At 47.1% G+C, this 19,277-nt stretch overlaps 1 protein-coding gene across 1 annotated transcript; it reads right to left on the bottom strand.

Annotated features, from left to right (window-relative positions):
* Window positions 1-10,103: 10,103 nt before the first annotated feature.
* On the bottom strand, window positions 10,104-12,211 carry LOC146752422 (olfactory receptor 14J1-like). The gene is made up of 2 exons (XM_085531873.1): window positions 12,068-12,211; window positions 10,104-11,065 (listed from the first exon to the last, which is right to left on the bottom strand). Exon 2 carries the CDS (start codon window positions 11,037-11,039, stop codon window positions 10,104-10,106), a length of 936 nt encoding a protein of 311 aa, XP_085387999.1. The 5' UTR covers window positions 11,040-11,065; window positions 12,068-12,211.
* Between the last annotated feature and the right edge of the window lie 7,066 nt (window positions 12,212-19,277).

Genomic DNA, 19,277 nt, shown 5'->3' on the forward strand with positions numbered 1-19,277 from the left:
CTCAGAAGAGGGCATTTCAAGGATACTAAGGGGTATCACTGGGCCTTTGGAATCGCTGCTGTAGATATGGACAACATTAAGCAGCTGTCTGTTTTACCTGGCCTGTCAGAGGACCCGTCTGTTGTGAGGCTGCTACGAGTAAAAATAAAAGAGCAGAAGGTACCGATTGCTACAAAGACAGTGCACAGACGGCAGTACTGCACCAACAGGGATTCCTTGCTCCCCATTCATGATTTGATTCACCAGTTGGAGAATCAGGGAGTGATCAGTAAAACTCACTCACCTTTTAACAGTCCCATATGGCCAGTGCGTAAAGCCAGTGGAGAATGGAGGCTGACAGTAGACTACCGTGGCCTGAATGAGGTCACACCCCCACTGAGTGCTGCTGTGCTAGAGAGCAAATAATTCAAATTCTTCTATGAGCCAGTTTTGCTATTAAGTGAAGCAAAGTAAAAGGACCTGCCCAGGAAATTCAGTTCTTAGGTATAAAGTGGCAGGATGGATGTCATCACATCCCAACAGTGATTGACAAAATCACTGCCATGTCTCCACCAACTAGCAAGAAAGAGACACAGTCTTTCCTGGGTGCAGTGGGCTTTTGGAGGATGCACATTCACAACTACAGCCTCATTGTAAGCCCCCTTTATCAGGTGATGCAGAAGAAGAATGTTTTTGCATAGGGCCCAGAGCAGCAGCAGTCTTTTGAACAGATTAAACAGGAGATAGCCTGTGCCGTGGACCTGGGGCCAGTACGGACTGGACAGGATGTAAAGAACATCCTCTATACTGCTGCTGGAGAGAAAGGTCCCACTTGGAGTTTGTGGCAAAGAGCCTCAGGAGGGACCCAAGGCCGACCCCTGGGATTTTGGAGCTGAGCGTACAAGGGGTCTGAAGAGTGCTACACTCCAACTGAGAAGGAGATCTTAGCCACGTATAAGGGGGCTCGGGCTGCTTCCGAAGTAGCTGGTACTGAAATGCAGCTCTTTCTGGCACCTCGACTGTCAATGATGAACCGGATGTTGAAAGGGGAGGTTCTCTCCACCCATCATGCTACCGATGCCACCTGGAGCAAGTGGATTGCACTGATTAGACAACAAGCGTGGATGGGGAACCTCAATCATCCAGGAATTCTAGAAGTGATCATGAACTGGCCTGAAGATAAAAAGTTTGGAACATCACCAGGAGAAGAGGTGTCATGTGCTAAAGCGGCCCCACCATACATCGAACTACCAGAAAATGAAAAGAAATATGCTCTTTTCACTGATGGATCATTTCATATTGTAGGGAAGCATCGGAGATGGAAAGCTGCTGTTTGGAGCCCCACACGACAGGTCGCAGAGGCCACTGAAGGTAAAGGAGAATCAAGTCAGTTTGCAGAGGTAAAAGCTGTCCAGCTGACCTTAGATGTGGCTGAACGGGAGAGGTGGCCAATGCTGTATCTTTATACTGACTCATGGATGGTGGCAAATGCCTTATGGGGGTTGTTACAGCAGTGGGAACAAAATAACTGGCAACGGAGGTGTAAACCTATTTGGGCTGCTGAACTGTAGAAAAACATAACTGCTCAAAAAAAAGATATGATTGTAAAGGTGTGTCACGTGGATGTACACTTGCCCAAGAGTAGGGCTATTGCAGAACAACAAAACAACCATCAGGTAGGTCGAGCTGCCAGAATTGAGGTGGCTCAAATAGACTTGGACTGGCAGAACAAGAGTGAATTATTTCAAGCTTGATGGTTCCATGAGACCTCAGGCCATCAAGGAATGGACATAACATATAATTGGGCTAGAGACTGAGGGGTGGACTTAACTATGGATGCTATTGCACTGGTTATTCATGACTGTGAATCATGTGCCATAATTAAACAAGCCAAGAATATGAAGCCTCTCTGGGGGGAAGGCCAAGGCAAAAGTATAAATATGGGGAGGAGTGACAGGTGAATGATGTCACCTTGCCAGGATCTCATAATGATAAGCGTTTTGTGCTTACCATGGTGGAAGCAACCACTGGGTGGCTTGAAACATACACAGTACCCCATGCTACTGCCAGAAACACAATATTGGGTTGTTAGAAACAAGTCCTATAGAGACATGACACCTCAGAAAGAACTGAGTCTCATAATGGGACACATTTCAAAAATTCCCTTAATAAATACTTGGGCCAAAGTTCATGGCATTGAGTGGATTTATCATATCCCCTACCATGCACCAGCTTCTGGTAAAATTAAAAGATACAATGGGGTGTTGAAAACTATGTTGAAAGCAATGGGTGGTGGAACACTGAAGCACTGGGAAAAGCATTTGCATGTGGTGCAAGAATGCTGTTAAAGTTCATATCCCACATGTGCCCTGTGTCTCATCACAGGATGTGGGGTGTGAGAAGGGCCCCGTCTGAACAAGCAGTCAATCCCTGTGAAACTCTGAACTTCAGATCTCTCAGTTCCAGTGCCCTCCTGTGCACACTCTCCCATAGTTTGATGTTCTTTATGTTCTGCATTGCCCAGAAGTGCACCCAGTGCTCCAGGTGAGGCTGCAGCAATGCAGAGCAAAGAGGGACAAACCTTTCTCCCACCCAGCTGGCAATAAATTGCTTGATGCACTTTAGGGGACTGTTGGCCTTCTTGGCTGGCTGGGCACACTGCTGACTCACTTAAAATTTTATGTTGAGCAGGACCCTCAATCCTTTTCAGTCAGACGTCTCTCATGTGTCCAATATACAGACAGTGTTTATGTCCAGGGTTGCTCATACCCAGGTGCACAATCAGGCACTTGTTCTTGTTATACTTTATGCACTTGGTGCTTAGTACCAACTGGTACCCACTTCTCTGACTTGTTCACATCTCTCTGCAAGTCCTCTCCACCCTCAGTGGAGGCAACAGCACCTCCTCATCTGGTCTCACCAGCAAACTTGCTCAGAACATCTTCTAGTCCTGCATGAAAGTCATCTGCATAAACATTAAAGGAAAGTGGCCCCAAAATGGAACCCTGGGGAACTCTGGAAGTGACCATCTACCAGCCCAATGGAACCCACTGACTATAATCCTTTGGGACAGAACTGCTGGCCAACTGCTCACCCACCACTGCTGGTGAACCTGAAAGGCAAAATGTCAGCGTGCTGGGACAAACAGACAAACACCAATATAGTTACATATAGCTGCGACAATTTATTGCCCGAAAAGCCATGATTTTAAAGGAGACAGACAAGGGTGTCCAAAAATCACAGACGCTAATTGGAGGAAAGCTACTGCAATAACAACTCTATAACCCCCCTTCAAAGCCACAAGCCATTCATTCTTTTCCTAGAGATGTCCTTTGTTCTCATGCTGTTTAACCTGCTCCGCAGCTGCTGCTCTGTGAACTCCTTATCTCAATCCATGGCTGCTGCTCTGTAAAATTCTTCTTGTATTACAATACACCACGTTCTGTTTCTGTCTAGCTGTATGCAGGAATTTCTGTCCAGAAGGGTGCTGGAGAAATAGTATCAAAAGCTCTACTGAAATCCTCAAGGATTACATCAACTGCCTTCCCTTATTCAGCTCAATGGATAACCGTGTCATAAAAAGACCTGAAATTAAATAGGGCCTTCCACTTGGGATATTGTGTTGGCTGTGACCAATGACAGAATTGTCCTTCAGTTGTTTTTCCATAACTCCCACCATCATTTTCTCCATAATTTTACCAAGCACTGTAGTGAGACTGACAGGTCCATAGTTGCCCGTGTCATCTTTCTTGCTCTTCCTTACAATGTGACAACATTTGCCAGCTTCCTGTCGACAGGTATGACCCTAGATTTATTAGATGCCATTGAAATGCGAGCCCAGAGCATGCTAAAGTGTCATCAGTGCAAGAACGTAGATGTGCCATAGCTTTGCAATGCCTTGAAATCCAGACTATGCCACAGATGGAGCAGAGAGGAAAATCTGCCTCTTCTGTTCTGAGCTCATCCTTTTGATAAGCTGAATATCACTACGTACTCCATGGGGTCAGGTGCAAAAGACACAATGGGTGCCCTAAGAACGAGGCTGTGGTGGTATTTAGGATGGCCAAGAATACCTCCCTTCTGGCCCTCAGCTGATGCTCCAGAAGGAGGTGTCTATCTCATAGATTTTCCGTCACAGTTTACAAGCACTAGCACAAAACTAGGATCACTCAAGGCACCTTGGGCGTCACTGAGAGACTGTGTATAAGCAGTGCAGTCCCTGTGGAATAAAAACCAAGGATTCAGATGAGGGACTCACACACAGACACCTCACTGTGCACATCTGAACTCAGCTAGGTGAACTTGCAGCCCCCGTGGTTCTTTGAAAAACTGATCCCAATTCAGCCCCAGGGTTTCCATCTAAGGATGAGATGCCTAACGCTAGAATAAGGATGGGATGGTCTGTTGATAACAGGACAAATGGAAATGGATTTAAATTAAAAAGGGGAGACATAGGTTAGATGTGAGGAACCTATTTTTTTACACAGCAACACTGGAAAAAGTTGCCCTTAGAGTGCATGCCTGATGGATGGGATCCTGGGTTTACTCTGGGTTTACCCTCATGTCAATCCAGGTTTCTACTCATACTTTTGTCTAGGTGAACTCTCACTTTACTCAAGGTTTTACTCACAATTTACCATCAGGGTCTGTGATCTGGAGATGGGCTGGTGGAGTGACTTGCTGGCATCACCGAGGGAAGGCTGCCAGGCAGATACCCCCAGAAAAGTGGTTGACTCCCTGCCCTGTCACAGTCAGACAGACCTGACTGATGAGGAGGGTTGGAAGAGAGTCCCAACTCAACGTCACAGGAGCCCCCCCATGCCTGCCTAGCCCTCAACCCCTGCTCCATCTAAGCAACAGGTTTGACACTCTGAAATCTGAATAAGATATGAATGGGGAGGCAATGGAGGATCTGCCTAGGAGGGAACCTAATGCAAGGCAGTCACTGCCAAGCCTTGTGACTTCCTCTGCCATGAAAGAAAGAAGGGTAGCCGTGGTGGGTGACTCCCTTCTCAGAGGAATAGAGGGCCCCATTTGCAGACTGGACCCGAGTTGTCAGTAAGTCTGCTGCCTTCTTGGCTGCAGGTCAGGGACATAACAAGGAAACTCCCCATGCTGGTTAGGTCCACTGATTATTTTCCACTACTCATAGTTTAGGTGGGCAGTGGTGAAATTTCTTAGATAAGACTACAAACTATGAAAAGAGATTTCAGGAATTTAGGCCATTTAGTTCACAGAGTGTGAGATCAAGTGATATTTTGTTCTATACCTTCAGGGGCAGTGAGGGACACGGAGCAGGCTTGGAAAGCAAAGCAATGAACAATTGTCTCAGAGGCTGGTACTGAGCCAGAAACTTTGAGTTCTTTGATCACAGGACAGTTTACTTGGCCCATGGCCTGTTATCCATGAATGGAACCCAACTGTCTCAAAGGGGGAAATGAATCCTAGCACAGAAGGTAGTGGGGCTTATCGAAAGAGCTTTAAACTAGCTACGATTGGGGAGTGGACAAAACAGAGCTCACCAGAGATGAGCCTAGGGGAACTCTTCTTGAGCTGGGAGAGAGGCAGATGCCTCAGCTGAAGTGTCTACACCAACGCACGCAGCTTGGTCAACAAGCAGGAGGAGCTGGAAGCAACTGTGCATCTGACAAACCATGACCTAGTTGCTATTACCGACCCATGGTGGGACCACTGCCATGACTGGAGTGCTGTGATGGATGGTTACAAGCTCTTCAGAAGGGAGAGAGGAGGAAGGAAGGGTGGTGGTGTGGCCCTTTATATTAAAGACAGTTTTGATGTTGAAGAGCTTGGGCTTCAGAACCATCGAGATGAGTGCATATTTGTAAGGATCAGGGGAAAAGTCTGAAAGTGTGACATCTTGCTAAAGGTCTCTTATAGACTGCCTAATCAAGATGAATTGATGGGTGAGGCATTCTATGAGCAGCTTACTGAAGTCGCACGATCGCCAGCACTCATTCTCTTGGGAGACTTCAACCTCCCTGATATATGCTGGGAATATAATAAAGAGCAGAGGAATCAGTCCAAGAGGTTTATAGATTGCATGCAGGACAGCTTCCTTACGCAGCTGGTATGAAGTCCTACCAGGGGGGGTTCGTTGCTAGACCTGCTCTTCGCTAACAGTGAAGGACTGGTAGGAATTGAGAAGGTTGGGGACTGTCTTGGGCAGAGTGGCCATGAAATGGTAGAATTCTCTATTCTTGGAGATGTCAGAAGGGTGACTAGCAAAACTACTATCCTGAACTTCTAGAGGGCGGACTTTGACCTGTTCAGGACACTTATAGCATGGGTCCCTTGGGAGTCGCTCCTTATGGGTAAAGGGGTCCAGGAAGCCTGGACACTCCTCAAGATGGAAATCTTAAAGGCACAAGATCAGGCTGTCTCTGAATGCCATAAGGTGAGCCATAGGGGAAGAAGACCAGTGCAGATGAACTGGGAAAAACTATTGAGACTAAGGAAGAAAAAGAGAATCTACGCCCTCTGGAAGAAGGGACAGGATAATTGGGGAGATTACAAGGAAGTTGCTAAGGTATGCAGGGAGGAAGTTAGGAAGGCACATTACTTCCCTATCCCTTAATCCATGCCCAGAGCTTCTCAGCCATGTCACTGCCAACTGTAAGCTCCATGCAGAGGTCAAGTGGGACACAGAGGGCACAGCCTTCTGCTGGGTGGATGCAAGTGTTGGTTGAACCGATGGGACAAAGCCCTCCCACCATGCCCTCCTGGGAAAATGGCCACCCCAAGAATGGCAGTCTGCCTCCTCCATGACCCCATCTGAAATGCTCCTGCACTGATTGATTAAAGGGCTTTAAACCAGGTCCAAAGGGCGAAGGGAGGGGAATTGGATGCGACAGAGAAGGGCTGAGGGATGTTGTTGCTGTTGGAGATTGCAGAGAAAGCCTCTGAGTTGTTCCATAGGATTGTGTGAGGATTCCTCAGAGAAAGTCTTGTTGCAAATGCCCCATCCTAAATCTTATTGTGAACCCTCTGGGGGTAACACCAACCTGCTGCTGCCCTAAAGTGCCTGCAGACCAGTGCAGGTAGCATGAGAAATAAATGGGACAACTCAAGAGAAAACCACAGAGCATTTCCTTTCATGCAGGCTGCTGCTTCTGAGCAAGGCCCTGAACATCAGTACCACAGTGTAGATGCAAGACCCAGACAGGCTAAATCAAAGCATGCTTCTGGAAGGGGATGCTTTCTGAAGAGTCTTTACACTAATGAGACAACCACAAACATTCACTCAGCAAACTCCAAATCTCTGTCCTTTGCAGGCCTAGGGTCCTGTTTGGTTCACAGAGACATGGTGGGATGGTTCCCACCTCTGAACTGTAGCAAAGTAGGTACAGACTCTTCATTATGATTAGGCAATGAAGACGAAGAAAGGCTGCTGCCATCTGTGAGAGTGCACTGAGCTCTGCCTGGGGATGGCAGAGGAGCCAGCTGAGAACTGATGGAAAAGGCACAAAGAGGAGAGCGGCAGACTCTGTTCCTTGCTTCCTGATCAGTAAGAACAAGAAGAGGGGACAGGCAGGAATCTGAGTTACAGCTGGGATGGAATTGTTTTCTTCAGACTGTCTGCTCTGGTGCAGTGTTTTGGTTCTAGGAGAAAAACCATTGATAACACTTTGATGTTTACAGCTGCTGCTAAGCAGTGTTGTACAGAGCCAAGGCCATGGTCAGTGGAGAGCACATGGAGCTGGGAGGGAACAGAGTGAGGGCAGCTGACTGATAGTGGCCAAAGGGACATTTTGTACCACCTGAAAGCAAGCAGAAATTGTATTGAAAGGGGTGGGAGTCCATCTCAGTCTCTTCACTGCCCAGGGTCCAGCTGAGCATCAGTCTGGTTGTGGCGAGCAAGTGCTTGTGCATCTGTTATTACATATTATTCCATATCAACGGATATATAGTGATAACTATTACTCCTCTCCTTTTATCTCTCTTAGTAAATTGCTTTGTTACAACCCACAAGTTGTACTTTTTTTCCCAATTCTCTTCCCCATCCCACTGGGAATTGGGCAGTGCACAAAGCACTGTGTGCTGCTGAGCCACATGTTGAGTTCAACAACCACCGTCATTTTGGTGCCCAATGTGAGGCTCAAAGGGTTGAGATAACAGCATGGATATCCAGAGCAGACAGGGTTTGTGGGAGTTGGAGAACTGCTGGCCATGATGCTGATAGTTTCCCCATGTGTGGAGCTTACTGAGTCTTCTCATGAAGCTGCGTTGTACAGCTCCTTGCTTGCTGCTTGTTTTCCCTGCTGCATTATTTGTCAACTCTGGATTCTGGATTAGGGTATTTATTTTGCTATGCTGTTTGACCTCGTTTTGTATCATGATAAAATTGGCAGCTGACAAAGTGAAGTTTTGTGCACATTCATCTCTGTGGTCATCTTTGAGTTTTGGAAGTAATATTGTTGGTATGATTAGAAATTATACATTTTACATTGTCTTCTCTGGGAGCCCAGGGGTGTTCAAGAAGTGACTGGATGTTGTGTTGAGGGATGAGGTTTAGTGGGAGCTACTGGTAATAGGTGAACGGTTGGACTGGATGATCTTTTAGGCCTTTTCCAACATTGGTGATTCTATGAATCTATGATTGAGGTTAAACAATTATTCAGGAATATCACTGAGAGATCTGCCCCAAGGTGAGAAGGCTCTGCATGGCAGAGGGTGTGGGACGGTCTGGGCAGCTGCCTGGAGCGGTGGGCACCCCCAGGGCTTTGGAACTTCATCTCTGAGCAACTGCAGGATCCTGAGAAACTGGTAGAATATTGGGGGCAGGTCTGCTGTGGCACTGGTAACCCCCAAGGAACACAAATGACTGCAGTGTGCCAGATCTAGAGAGCTGGATCTGCTGACAGTGCTGCAGCCTCTGCAACTCCTGGCACAGACCTTGCAGCAGCTCCAAGGTTTTGCTACACATCCTGCAGTTGCTCCATGCACTGGGACAGATCCCCCTGTCACTCCACCCCTCATATGAGCTCAGCAGTCACTCCTGCTACGGGTCCTGTAGCTGTTCCAAGTATTGCTATAAGAAAATGACACAAATTCCCCCCAAGGGAGGAAATACAGCCCTGTGGTGGCTCCAACCCCTCCAATGAGCCCAGTGGCAGCTCCAACTTAGTCACAGTTCCTGTGGTGATTCCAGCTCTGGCAATGAACTCTGAGGTCACTTTAACTCCTGCAACAGCCCGACAGCCACTTCAGCTCCTACAGTGAACCCTGTGGCTGTTAAAACCCCTGCAACTAGTCCTGGACTTGCAAACAGATATGCATATGTATTAGTATCTGTGCATATATGATTGCAACTGCGTATGTTGCATATGTGTATATACACTAAATATATGTGTATAAATACATTTGTCATAATTATTATCCTTTTCTTTTTCTCCTTGTATCAACCCATAAAATTTAAACCACAGCACTGTTCCGAGACGCTTAAAGATTTCCTTGGGGCTATTCAATCTGATCTGGTCACACACTGAAGAGCATCAGAAGATCTCAAGGTTTTCTCAGGGAGCAGCTCCTGAGGTAGATTCCTTACACCAGCTTTGGAAGAGGCCTCCCTCCAGTTCTCTGGTCCTGCTCTAAAGGGGCCCTCTTGTTATGGCAGTGCCAGCAAGGAGACCAGCTCTGACAGACCTGTTCATATTGCTGGCTACTGACTGCAGCCCTGGAGTGCTGCTGTAGAGACAACAGGACTGTCATGAGACACACAAGACCATCAGGACTGCACAAATGAGAGGACTTGAGAGCACTGTGGTGGTGTAAAAAGATCAGAAATGAAAAGAGCACGTTGAGCTGGTGTCTGTGGCTGTACCTCCCCAAATCCAGACAAAATAGGAAAAAAGAAAAGCTAAGTAAAATCTATTTTGAAACATTTTTAGGTATATTTTAACATATTCGGGGAATCTGGATACATGTTTACATGAGCTCCTAAAGTGACAAAATGGAAATTAGGTAGGAAATAAGTGTAATACATTTTTATTTATAAGTTCAATAACATTTTTTTGCACGTTGCGATATCTCACATAATCAAACAATCAAAGATGCATAAAACATGAAGAACCATCACTGGGAATCCTATGAGGAAGTTGTGCAATTTAAGGAAGCTGGAATAGTGCGTATTGCAAAACCTTCCTGAGAGCGTGCTTGATCTCCCTGTTCCTCATGCTGTAGATAACAGGGTTCAGTGTTGGAGGAACCACTGCGTACAGAAGTGCCACTGTCAGATCCAGGAGTGGGGAGGAAATGGATTGAGGCTTCAGGTGGGCAAAAAAGCCAGTGCTGAGAAAGAGGGAGACCACGGCCAGGTGAGGGAGGCACGTGGAGAAGGCTTTGTGCCGTCCCTGCTCAGAGGGCATCCTCAGCACAGCCATGAAGATCTGCACATAGGACAACACTATGAAAACAAAGCAGCCAAAGGCTAAGCTGGAACCAAAAATGAGAAACACAATTTCCCTGAGATTTGATTCTGAGCAGGAGAGCTTGAGGATCTGGGGGATTTCACAGAAAAACTGGTTGACAACATTGCCTTGGCAGAGAGGCAGTGAAAACGTACTGGCAGTGTGCAGCAGGGAATTGAGAACCCCAGTGCCCCAGGCAGCTGCTGCCATGGTGGCACAAGCTCTGCTGTCCATCAAGGTCCCGTAGTGCAGGGGCTTGCAGATGGCAACGTAGCGGTCATAGGACATGATGGTGAGAATGGAACAGTCTGCTGAGATGAAGAAGAGAACGAAAAAGAGCTGTGCAGCACATCCTGTGTAGGAGATGGCCCTGGTGTCCCAGAGGGCGTTGGCCATGGCTTTGGGGAGAGTGGTGGAGATGCAGCCCAGGTCGAGGAGGGCCAGGTTGAGGAGGAAGAAGTACATGGGGGTGTGCAGGCGGCGGTCGCAGGCTACGGCTGTGCTGATGAGGCCGTTGCCCAGGAGGGCAGCCAGGTAGATGCCCAGGAAGAGCCAGAAGTGCAGGAGCTGCAGCTGCCGCGTGTCTGCCAACGGCAGCAGGAGGAACTCGCTGATGGAGCTGCTGTTGGACATCTGCTGTTGTTCCTGGGCTTGAAGTCCTGCTCAGAGTGCAGAAGGTAATGACAAGTCCAGACCATTCTCAGAGACACTCCTCCTGCTATACTATGAAATGTTTTTATTCTCTTACAACAGTGTACATTTAGCACCATTACTTGCATTTAATTTCATGTATTTCAACATTCCTTAAGCAGAAGCAGCATATCGAGCTCTAACCTTCCTCTTATTTTCTTATCCCTTCTCCCTGGATATTTTCATCTGTTTCGTGTCTCATATCTTTAACCCAAGTGCCCCCCTTAGTGCCCCCTACCCCAGCATCTGTGACTTTCAGTTTCAGTTAGAAAATGCTGCCTGTTTGTAGGATAAGTGAATTATTCATGCCTACAGAAAATGATGTTAATTACAACTGGTTCCATCTTCTGAGAAAGGGGGGACTGAATGCACATCACGTCTGCCTGTTCAGGCCACAAGCAATTTATTGAAGAAAAATTCACAGATCTCTGATAGCTCCTTTTAGATTTCTGTTTCCAATCCTCTTTTCCTCAGAACAGGAAATGGAAACCTCCTGCCGTGGCACTCCTCTTGCAAAGTACCTTAAAAACCAATCCGTTGTGCAGTGGAGCTCTGATTCCCCCGCCCCAGGCACCAGCTGTGGCAGCACAAGCCCTGCTGGGGGCCTCCTTCCCCCCACACGTCTCCCCGCAGCGCCCTGGGCAGCTCCCCGGGCAGGCTGAGTGCTGAGCCTGGCAGGCGGCAGAGTCCCATACCTGGCACACAGCCCCTGGGGCACAGCAGGGACCCTGCTCTGCAGGACAGCCCTGGGCACCCGCCTGCAGCCCCGGCTGCACAGCCTGCAGCCGTGCTGGGACACGCAGCCCTCATGGCTGTGCTCTGGTGCTGCAGCATGGTAGCCCTCAGCTGGAGCAGAAGGCTTTTAACACAGTAAAGGAACATGCGGTGCCTACATCCAGATCTGCTATGGGATATCCCAAATTAAGTTGACCCTCTATGAAAAGCAGCTCATGGTCTGCAGTGAGACTTACCGTGTCATGGTCTGTGAGCAATCCTCCTGCAGTGAGCTCACAGCCCGCTCACACCACACACATCCTGCAAGCTCTCTCCCATTTCTCTCCTCTCCTTCTGTCACCTGCAGGCTGTGCTGTGCACAAGAGCTGCTCCTGGGCACAGCTCTCTCACTGCAGCTCTGCCCACTTTTATGAGCTCCCTGTGTCCCAGGAGCCTGGACAGGCAAGCAGCAGATGATGTCATTTTTATCCTTCCCAGTCGTCTCCCCTGACATGTCCCTGGGTCCTCATGGCCAACAGCTCCTGAAAGACAACAGCATCATGACTGTGCTTTGAAATCCGCTCAATTAACCACCACATGTCCAGTGGTCAGTGACTGATTGGAGACATATGGGGAGTGCTCCCAGAGTTCGTTTGATGAAACAATAAGGGCACCCAGACAAGGACAGGAGGTTTGGACTTTCCCTGTGCAGGACAGTGATCCAGCTGAGGCAGTGCAGGAGTCTCATCCCTTGACAGAAATCCTGGAGCTGAAATGGGATTCAGCTCCCTACACACCCACAGGAGCTGGGATTCCTCTGGTTCAGTTCAGAAGTGCACAAGGAGTTGCCTGCACGTGAGCTCCTGCTCTGAGTCCTCGGTCCTTCAGCTGGGATGCAGTTGCTCACACACAGACACTGGGTGATGTCCAAGTGCCTGGGCTGCTCCTGATGTGTGCCAGTGCTTGTAAACCGTGTGGGAAATCCCTGAGATAGACACCTCCTTCCTGGGCATCAGCTGAGGGCCAGAGAGGGGATAGCACCGGCTGTCTGGTGAATTCACATGCAGCTGCAAGTGCAGCACAGGGCCTTCAGGAAAGCCATGCCCATGGTGTGTCCGTGCTGCTACGTCACCTCCAAGACCCACAATTGCTCTAATGCCTGTGTGCCACCTTCTGCACACTGATACCATAGATGAGCTATCCAGTCAGGCTATGTCCAGTGATGCTTTTCAATTAGGATGTTTACTTCTGTGCTTTTGCACTAATGCAAACACCAACAAACAGTAAGCTAGAAATCTTGATAGAGCTGCTGGCCTGAGCTCCTGTTTGGACCATGGGGACACAGTTTAATGGCTTCCACAACTGCACTGTAGCACAAGGGGGATACAGAGTCTTTAGGAAGGATGGGTGAGGAGACAAGGAAGAGCGACTGCCCTCTGTGAGAGTGCACTGAGCTCTGCCTGGGGATGGCAGAGCAGCCAGGTCAGACCTAATGGAAATGGCAAACAGAGGAGACCAACAGTGTCTGTACCTGTCTTCCTGATCAGGGAGAGCAAGTGGAAGGTGCCCTCTGCAGACAGATGGGAGTCTCATGTTGTCTGGCCATTGTCCCCTTTGGGAGCCTTTTTCACTCCAGTATGTGCTGCAGGGACAGCACAGCAGGGCATGTGGCATCCAGCAGATCCCTGGAGAGCACAGATGGCAGCTTCTTGACCAAGCCATAGAGGAACCAAAGAGGAGAGGTGCTCTGCTGGATCTCATACTCTCCAGCATGGAAGGTCTGGTGGGAATTGTGAAGATGAAAGGGGCATCAGGCCACGTGCAAAAGACAAAAGGATCTAATTTTATTTATGTATTTATTTATTTATTTTGAGGCTGTAAGCTTAAAAGATGAACATATATGTCAATAAAACTGAAACAAAGAATTGAAGACAAAGATAGAAATCAGTGAAAATGTGTTAACCCTTTTTAACATGAGAAATTCTCATGAGTCTTGTTCCATTTTTAGTTGTAAATATGAGTCTTTGTAGGGATTTTGTGTCTTTTTTTTCTTTTTTTTTTTTTTCCTTTAATTCAGATGCTTTCAGGTACAGAGACACAGACAGCGATGCCAGTGCCATCATTGCCCTGTGACTAAATCCCGGCGCCCACCACTGCTCTTCCCTGCTGCCTATTTGATCCCTCATCCTCCAGGTGTCTCCAGCTCTCCTAAATAAATGGTCGTGGTTAAAGGCATGTTTTCAGCAGGCCATTTAGACACATGCTCCTGCCACAGCCTGCCAGATTTCCCCATCCCTTTCTTACTGTTCAGTCAGATACCTCCCAATTATCTGTCTGATTTGTGACTTTTAGGGGGATGACTAAAATTTGCTCCATCTCACCAAAGACTGATGGACTGTGTTGTCAACTCCTTCACTGTGATTCTATCTATCCCTTCCTATCTTTTCTTTTTCTCTTACTTTTTCTTTTTCTATGTCATTTTCTTCTCCTTTTCCTTTTCCTTTTCCTTTTCCTTTTATTTTTCCTTTTTCTTTTCCTTTTCTTTTTCCTTTTCCTTTTCCTTTTCTTTTTCCTTTTCCCTTTCCATATCCTTTTTTTTTCATTTTTCTATTTCTATTTCTTTTTTTTTCTCTTTCTCTCTTTCATTTTTTCATGCTTTAAAGAAAGCATGAATTCTGAAAGATGTTCATTAATGTCAGTAAAAGTGAAAAAAAGAGTTGAAGACAAAGATAGAAATCAAGAAGAAAGTGTTAACCCGTCTCAGTGTGTGAAATACTCACGAGTCCTGTTCAATTCTAAGTTGATACCTCCCAACTCCCTGGCTGATCTATCCAAGGGAGATTACTGAAATTTGCTCCATTCCTCAAAAGTCTGTTGTCAAATCCTTCACCGTGATTCTATCTATCCCATCCTATCTGTTTCTAACTCATTTCTTGTGCAAATATTCCCTATGAAAAATAAACCTCAATAGAAGCTGCTTGGACATGGCATGCAGTTGATCACTGTGTTTTACTGTTCATTCAATTGCTTCACCTTTCCTTCTGTTTGTTGGCCGTAAATAAAGAGAATTCTTTCTTTTTCTGTGTGCAGCTGGTTCTCTGTGGAAAGCCAGTGGGAGTTGGTACAAAGGAGGTTTAACACTGAGCGGGTGACGGTAGAGGAGAAGAGTGATGTGAGGAAAAGTGATGCAAGTCCCATGGGGCCAGTGTGAGTAGGAGTGGGATGGGGAGGTTGAGGAGGAACTTTGTCAACACAGTAACAGTACAGAACTCATTGGGACATCCTGGATTGACATAGTTGCAAAGTGCTTCTTTAACTTCTTGTATAAAACAAACTATAAATAAATAGACAATAAATGCATTTTGGATTCTTGCTCTTTAAGCTCTCTCCATTTTGCTGAACACATTCTGAAAACCTGAAGAAGAGAACAGGAAGGTACAAGGCACAAGAGGCTCTTTAGGTTATAATGGGCCCCAGTGAGCATTTGGTGCTGAGTCCATCAACCTCCAGTGCAGAGAGAAGTTTGCACAAAGTGCTCAAGAAGACAAAGTCAGAAGTAACAGTGAAGTTTCTTGGAATATTAATGGTCCCACTGAGGGCCATTACCAAGTAAGCTTCCCAACAGACTAGTTAGAGAAGATAACTGGAAGCCATGACTACAGGCAGGCAAAGGCACTGGCATGCTAAGAAACATCTCCTTTGCCTTACGAAGCAGACAGGTCAAGCCCCGATTGCAAGACCAGAAGTAGGGAGATCCTGTCTCTCATGTTGGCTCAGGGCACTTCCTGTGGCAGTGAGTTGGAAGTCTATATGATGTTAAGTGAAAGACATAGGAACGGAAGATCCCAGGCTCTGCATGTGGTGCAAGGATGCTGTTAAGTTCCTATCCCACATGTGCCCTGTGTCTCATTGCAGGATGTGGGATGTGAGAAGGGCCCAGTCTGAACAAGCAGTCAATCCCTGTGAAACTCTGAACTTCAGATCTCTCAGTTCCAATGCCCTCCAGTGCACACTCTCCCATAGTTTTATGTCCTTTATGTTATGCGGTGCCCAGAAGTGCACCCAGTGCTCCAGGTGAGGCAGTAGCAATGCAGAGCAAAGAGGGACAACCCTTTCTCTCACCCAGCTGGCAATAAATTGCTTTATGCGCTCCACGGTACCGTTGGCCTTCCTGGCTGCCTGGGCACACTGCTGACTCACTTCCAATTTTATGTTGAGAAGGACCCCCAATGCTTTTCAGTCAGACCTCTCTCATGTGTCCCATATCCAGTCAGTGTGTATGTCCAGGGTTGCCCATACCCAGGTGCACAATCAGGCACTTGTTCTTGTTATGTGTTATGCACTTGGTGCTTAGTACCAACTGATACCCAGTTCTCTGACTTGTGCACATCTCTCTGCAAGTCCTCTCCACCCTCAGTGGAGGCAACTGCACCTCCTCATCTGGTCTCATCAGCAAACTTGCTCAGAACATCTTCTAGTCCTGCATGCAAGTCATCTGCATAAACATTAAAGGAAAGTGGCCCTAAAGTGGAGCCCTGGGAAACTCTGACAGTGACCATCTACCAGCCCTATGGAACCCACTGACTATAATCCTTTGGGACAGAACTACTGGCCAACTGCTCACTCACCACTGCTGGTGAACCTGAAAGGCAAAATGTCAGCGTGCTGGGACAAGCAGACAAACACCAATATGGTTACGTATAGCTGCATCAATTTATTGCTCGAAAAGACATGCTTTTATAGGAGACAGACAAGGGCGTCCAAAAATCACACACGCTAATTGGAGGAAAGCTACTGCAATAACAACCCTATAACCCCCCTTCAAAGTCACGAGCCATTCATTCTTTTCCTAGAGATGTCCTTTGTTCTCATGCTGTTTATCCTGCTCCGCAGCTGCTGCTCTGTGAACTCCTTATCTCAATCCATGGCTGCTGCTCTGTAAAATTCTTCTTGTATTGCAATACACCACGTTCTGTTTCTGTCTAGCTGTATGCAGGAATTTCTGTCCAGAAGGGTGCTGGAGAAATAGTATCAAAAGCTCTACTGAAATCCTCAAGGATTACATCAACTGCCTTCCCTTGTTCAGCTCAATGGATAAAGGTGTCATAAAAAGACTTGAAATTAAATAGGACCATCCCCTCGGAATACTGTGTTGTCTGTGACCAATCACAGAATTGTACTTCAGGTGTTTTTCCATAACTCCCACCATCATTTTCTCCATAATTTTATCAAGCACTGGTGTGAGACTGACAGGTCCATAGTTCCCCTTGTAATCTTTCTTGCTCTTCCTTACAATGTGACAACATTTGCCAGCTTCCTGTCAACTGGTATGACCCTAGATTTATTAGATGCCATTGAAATGCGAGCCCAGAGCATACTAAATTGTCATCAGTGCAAGAACGTAGATGTGCCCTATCTTTGCAATGCCTTGAAATCCAGACTATGCCACAGATGGAGCAGAGAGGAAGATCTGCCTCTTCTTCAAGGCCCTGAACACCAGTAGCACGGTGTAGATGCAAGGCCCAGCCAAGCTAAATCAAAACATGCTTCTGGAAGGGGATGCTTTCTGAAGGGTCTTTACACTAATGAGAGGACCGCAAACATTCACTCAGCGAACTCCAAATCTCTGTGCCTTTGCAGGCCTAGGGTCTTGTTTGTTTCACAGAGACATGGTGGGATGGTTTCCACCTCTGAACTGTAGCAAAGTAGGTACAGACTCTTCATTACGATTAGGCAATGAAGATGAAGAAAGGCTGCTGCCATCTGTGAGAGTGTACTGAGTTCTGCCTGGGGATGGCAGAGGAGCTAGCTGAGAACTGATGGAAAGGGCTCTGACAGGAGAGCAGCAGATTCTGTTCCTTGCTTCCTGATCAGGAAGGACAAGAGGAGGAGGGGAACAAGCAGGTATCTGAGTTACAGCTGCGATGGAATTGTTTTCTTCAGGCTGCCTACTATGGTGCAGTTTTTTGTTTCTAAGAGAAAAACAACGGTGATAACACTCTGATGTTTACAGCTGCTGCTAAGCAGTGTTGTACAGAGCCAAGGCCATGGTCAGTGGAGGGCTCAAGGAGCTGGGAGGGAACAGACTGCGCACAGCTGACTGGAAGTGGTCAAAGGGACGTTTTGTAGCACCTGACAGCAAGCAGAAATTGTATTGAAAGGGGTGGCAGTTTATCTCATTCTCTTCTCTTCCCAGTGCCCAACTGAGCATCAGTCTGGTGATGCTGAGCAAGCGCTTGTGCATCAGTTGTTACATACTACTCCATATAAATGGATATATAGTGATAACTATTACACCTCTGCTTTTATCTCTTTTTTCAAATTGCTTTGTTACAACCCACAAGCTGTACTTTTTTTCCCCAATTCTCTTCCCCATCCCACTGGGAATGGGGCAGTGCACAAAGCACTGTGTGCTGCTGAGCCACATGCTGGATTCAACAACCACCATCATTTTGGTGCCCGATGTGAGACTCCAAGGGTAGAGATAACAGCACATCTGTCCAGAGCAAGATAACCCAGGGCTTTGTGGGAGCTGGAGAACTGCAGGCCATGATGCTGATAGTTTCCCTATTTGTGGAGACTGATGAGTCTTCTCATGAAGCTGCATTGCACAGCTCCTTGCTTGCTGCTTGTTTTCCCTGCTGCATCATTTGTCAACTCAGGATGCTGGATTAGGGTATTTATTTTGGTATGCTGTTTGACTCTGGTTTATATCATGATAAAATTGGCAGCTGACAAAATGAAGTTTTGTGCACATTCATCTCTGATGTCATCTTTGAGTTATGGAAGTTATACTGTTGATAACATTAGTAATTACACCCTTGACTTGGACTCCTCAGGGAGTCTTGCTACGGAGGAGAGAAGGGATGACACTTTCCAGTAGTCCCTCAGACTCACTCTCACTTCTTTTTGTCCTGGAGAGTGACAGCTAGTTCCAATAGCTCTTGAAAATTTTCACTATCCGTGGGGTGCTCACACCAGCACACTCCCACTGTTACGTGTCATTAATGTGTTTCAGCTTATGTTTCAGATTAAACAGTTATTCAGAAATATCAGTGAGAGATCTGCCCCAAGGTGAGAAGGCTCTGCATGGCAGGGGGTGTGGGATGGTCTGGGCAGCTGCCTGTAGTGGTGGGCACCCCCAGGGCTTTGGAACTTCATCTCTGAGAAACTGCAGGATCCTGAGAAACTGGTAGAATATTGGGGGTAGGTCTGCTGTGGCTCTGGTAGCCCCCAAGAAACACAAAGGACTGCAGTGTGCCAGATCCAGAGAGCTGGAAATGCTGACAGTGCTGCAGCCTCTGCAACTCTTGGCACAGACCCTGCAGCAGCTCCAAGGTTTTGCCACATGTCCTGCATTTGCTCCATGCTCTGGACAGATCCCGCTGTCACTCCACCCCTCATAATGAGCTCTGCAGTCACTCCTGCTACAGGTCCTGTAGCTGTTCCAAGTATTGCTATAAGAAA

The sequence above is a fragment of the Coturnix japonica genome, unplaced genomic scaffold (assembly GCF_054131305.1).
Source record: "Coturnix japonica strain WE unplaced genomic scaffold, WE-NBRP24 Scf045, whole genome shotgun sequence".
NCBI lineage: Eukaryota > Metazoa > Chordata > Aves > Galliformes > Phasianidae > Coturnix > Coturnix japonica.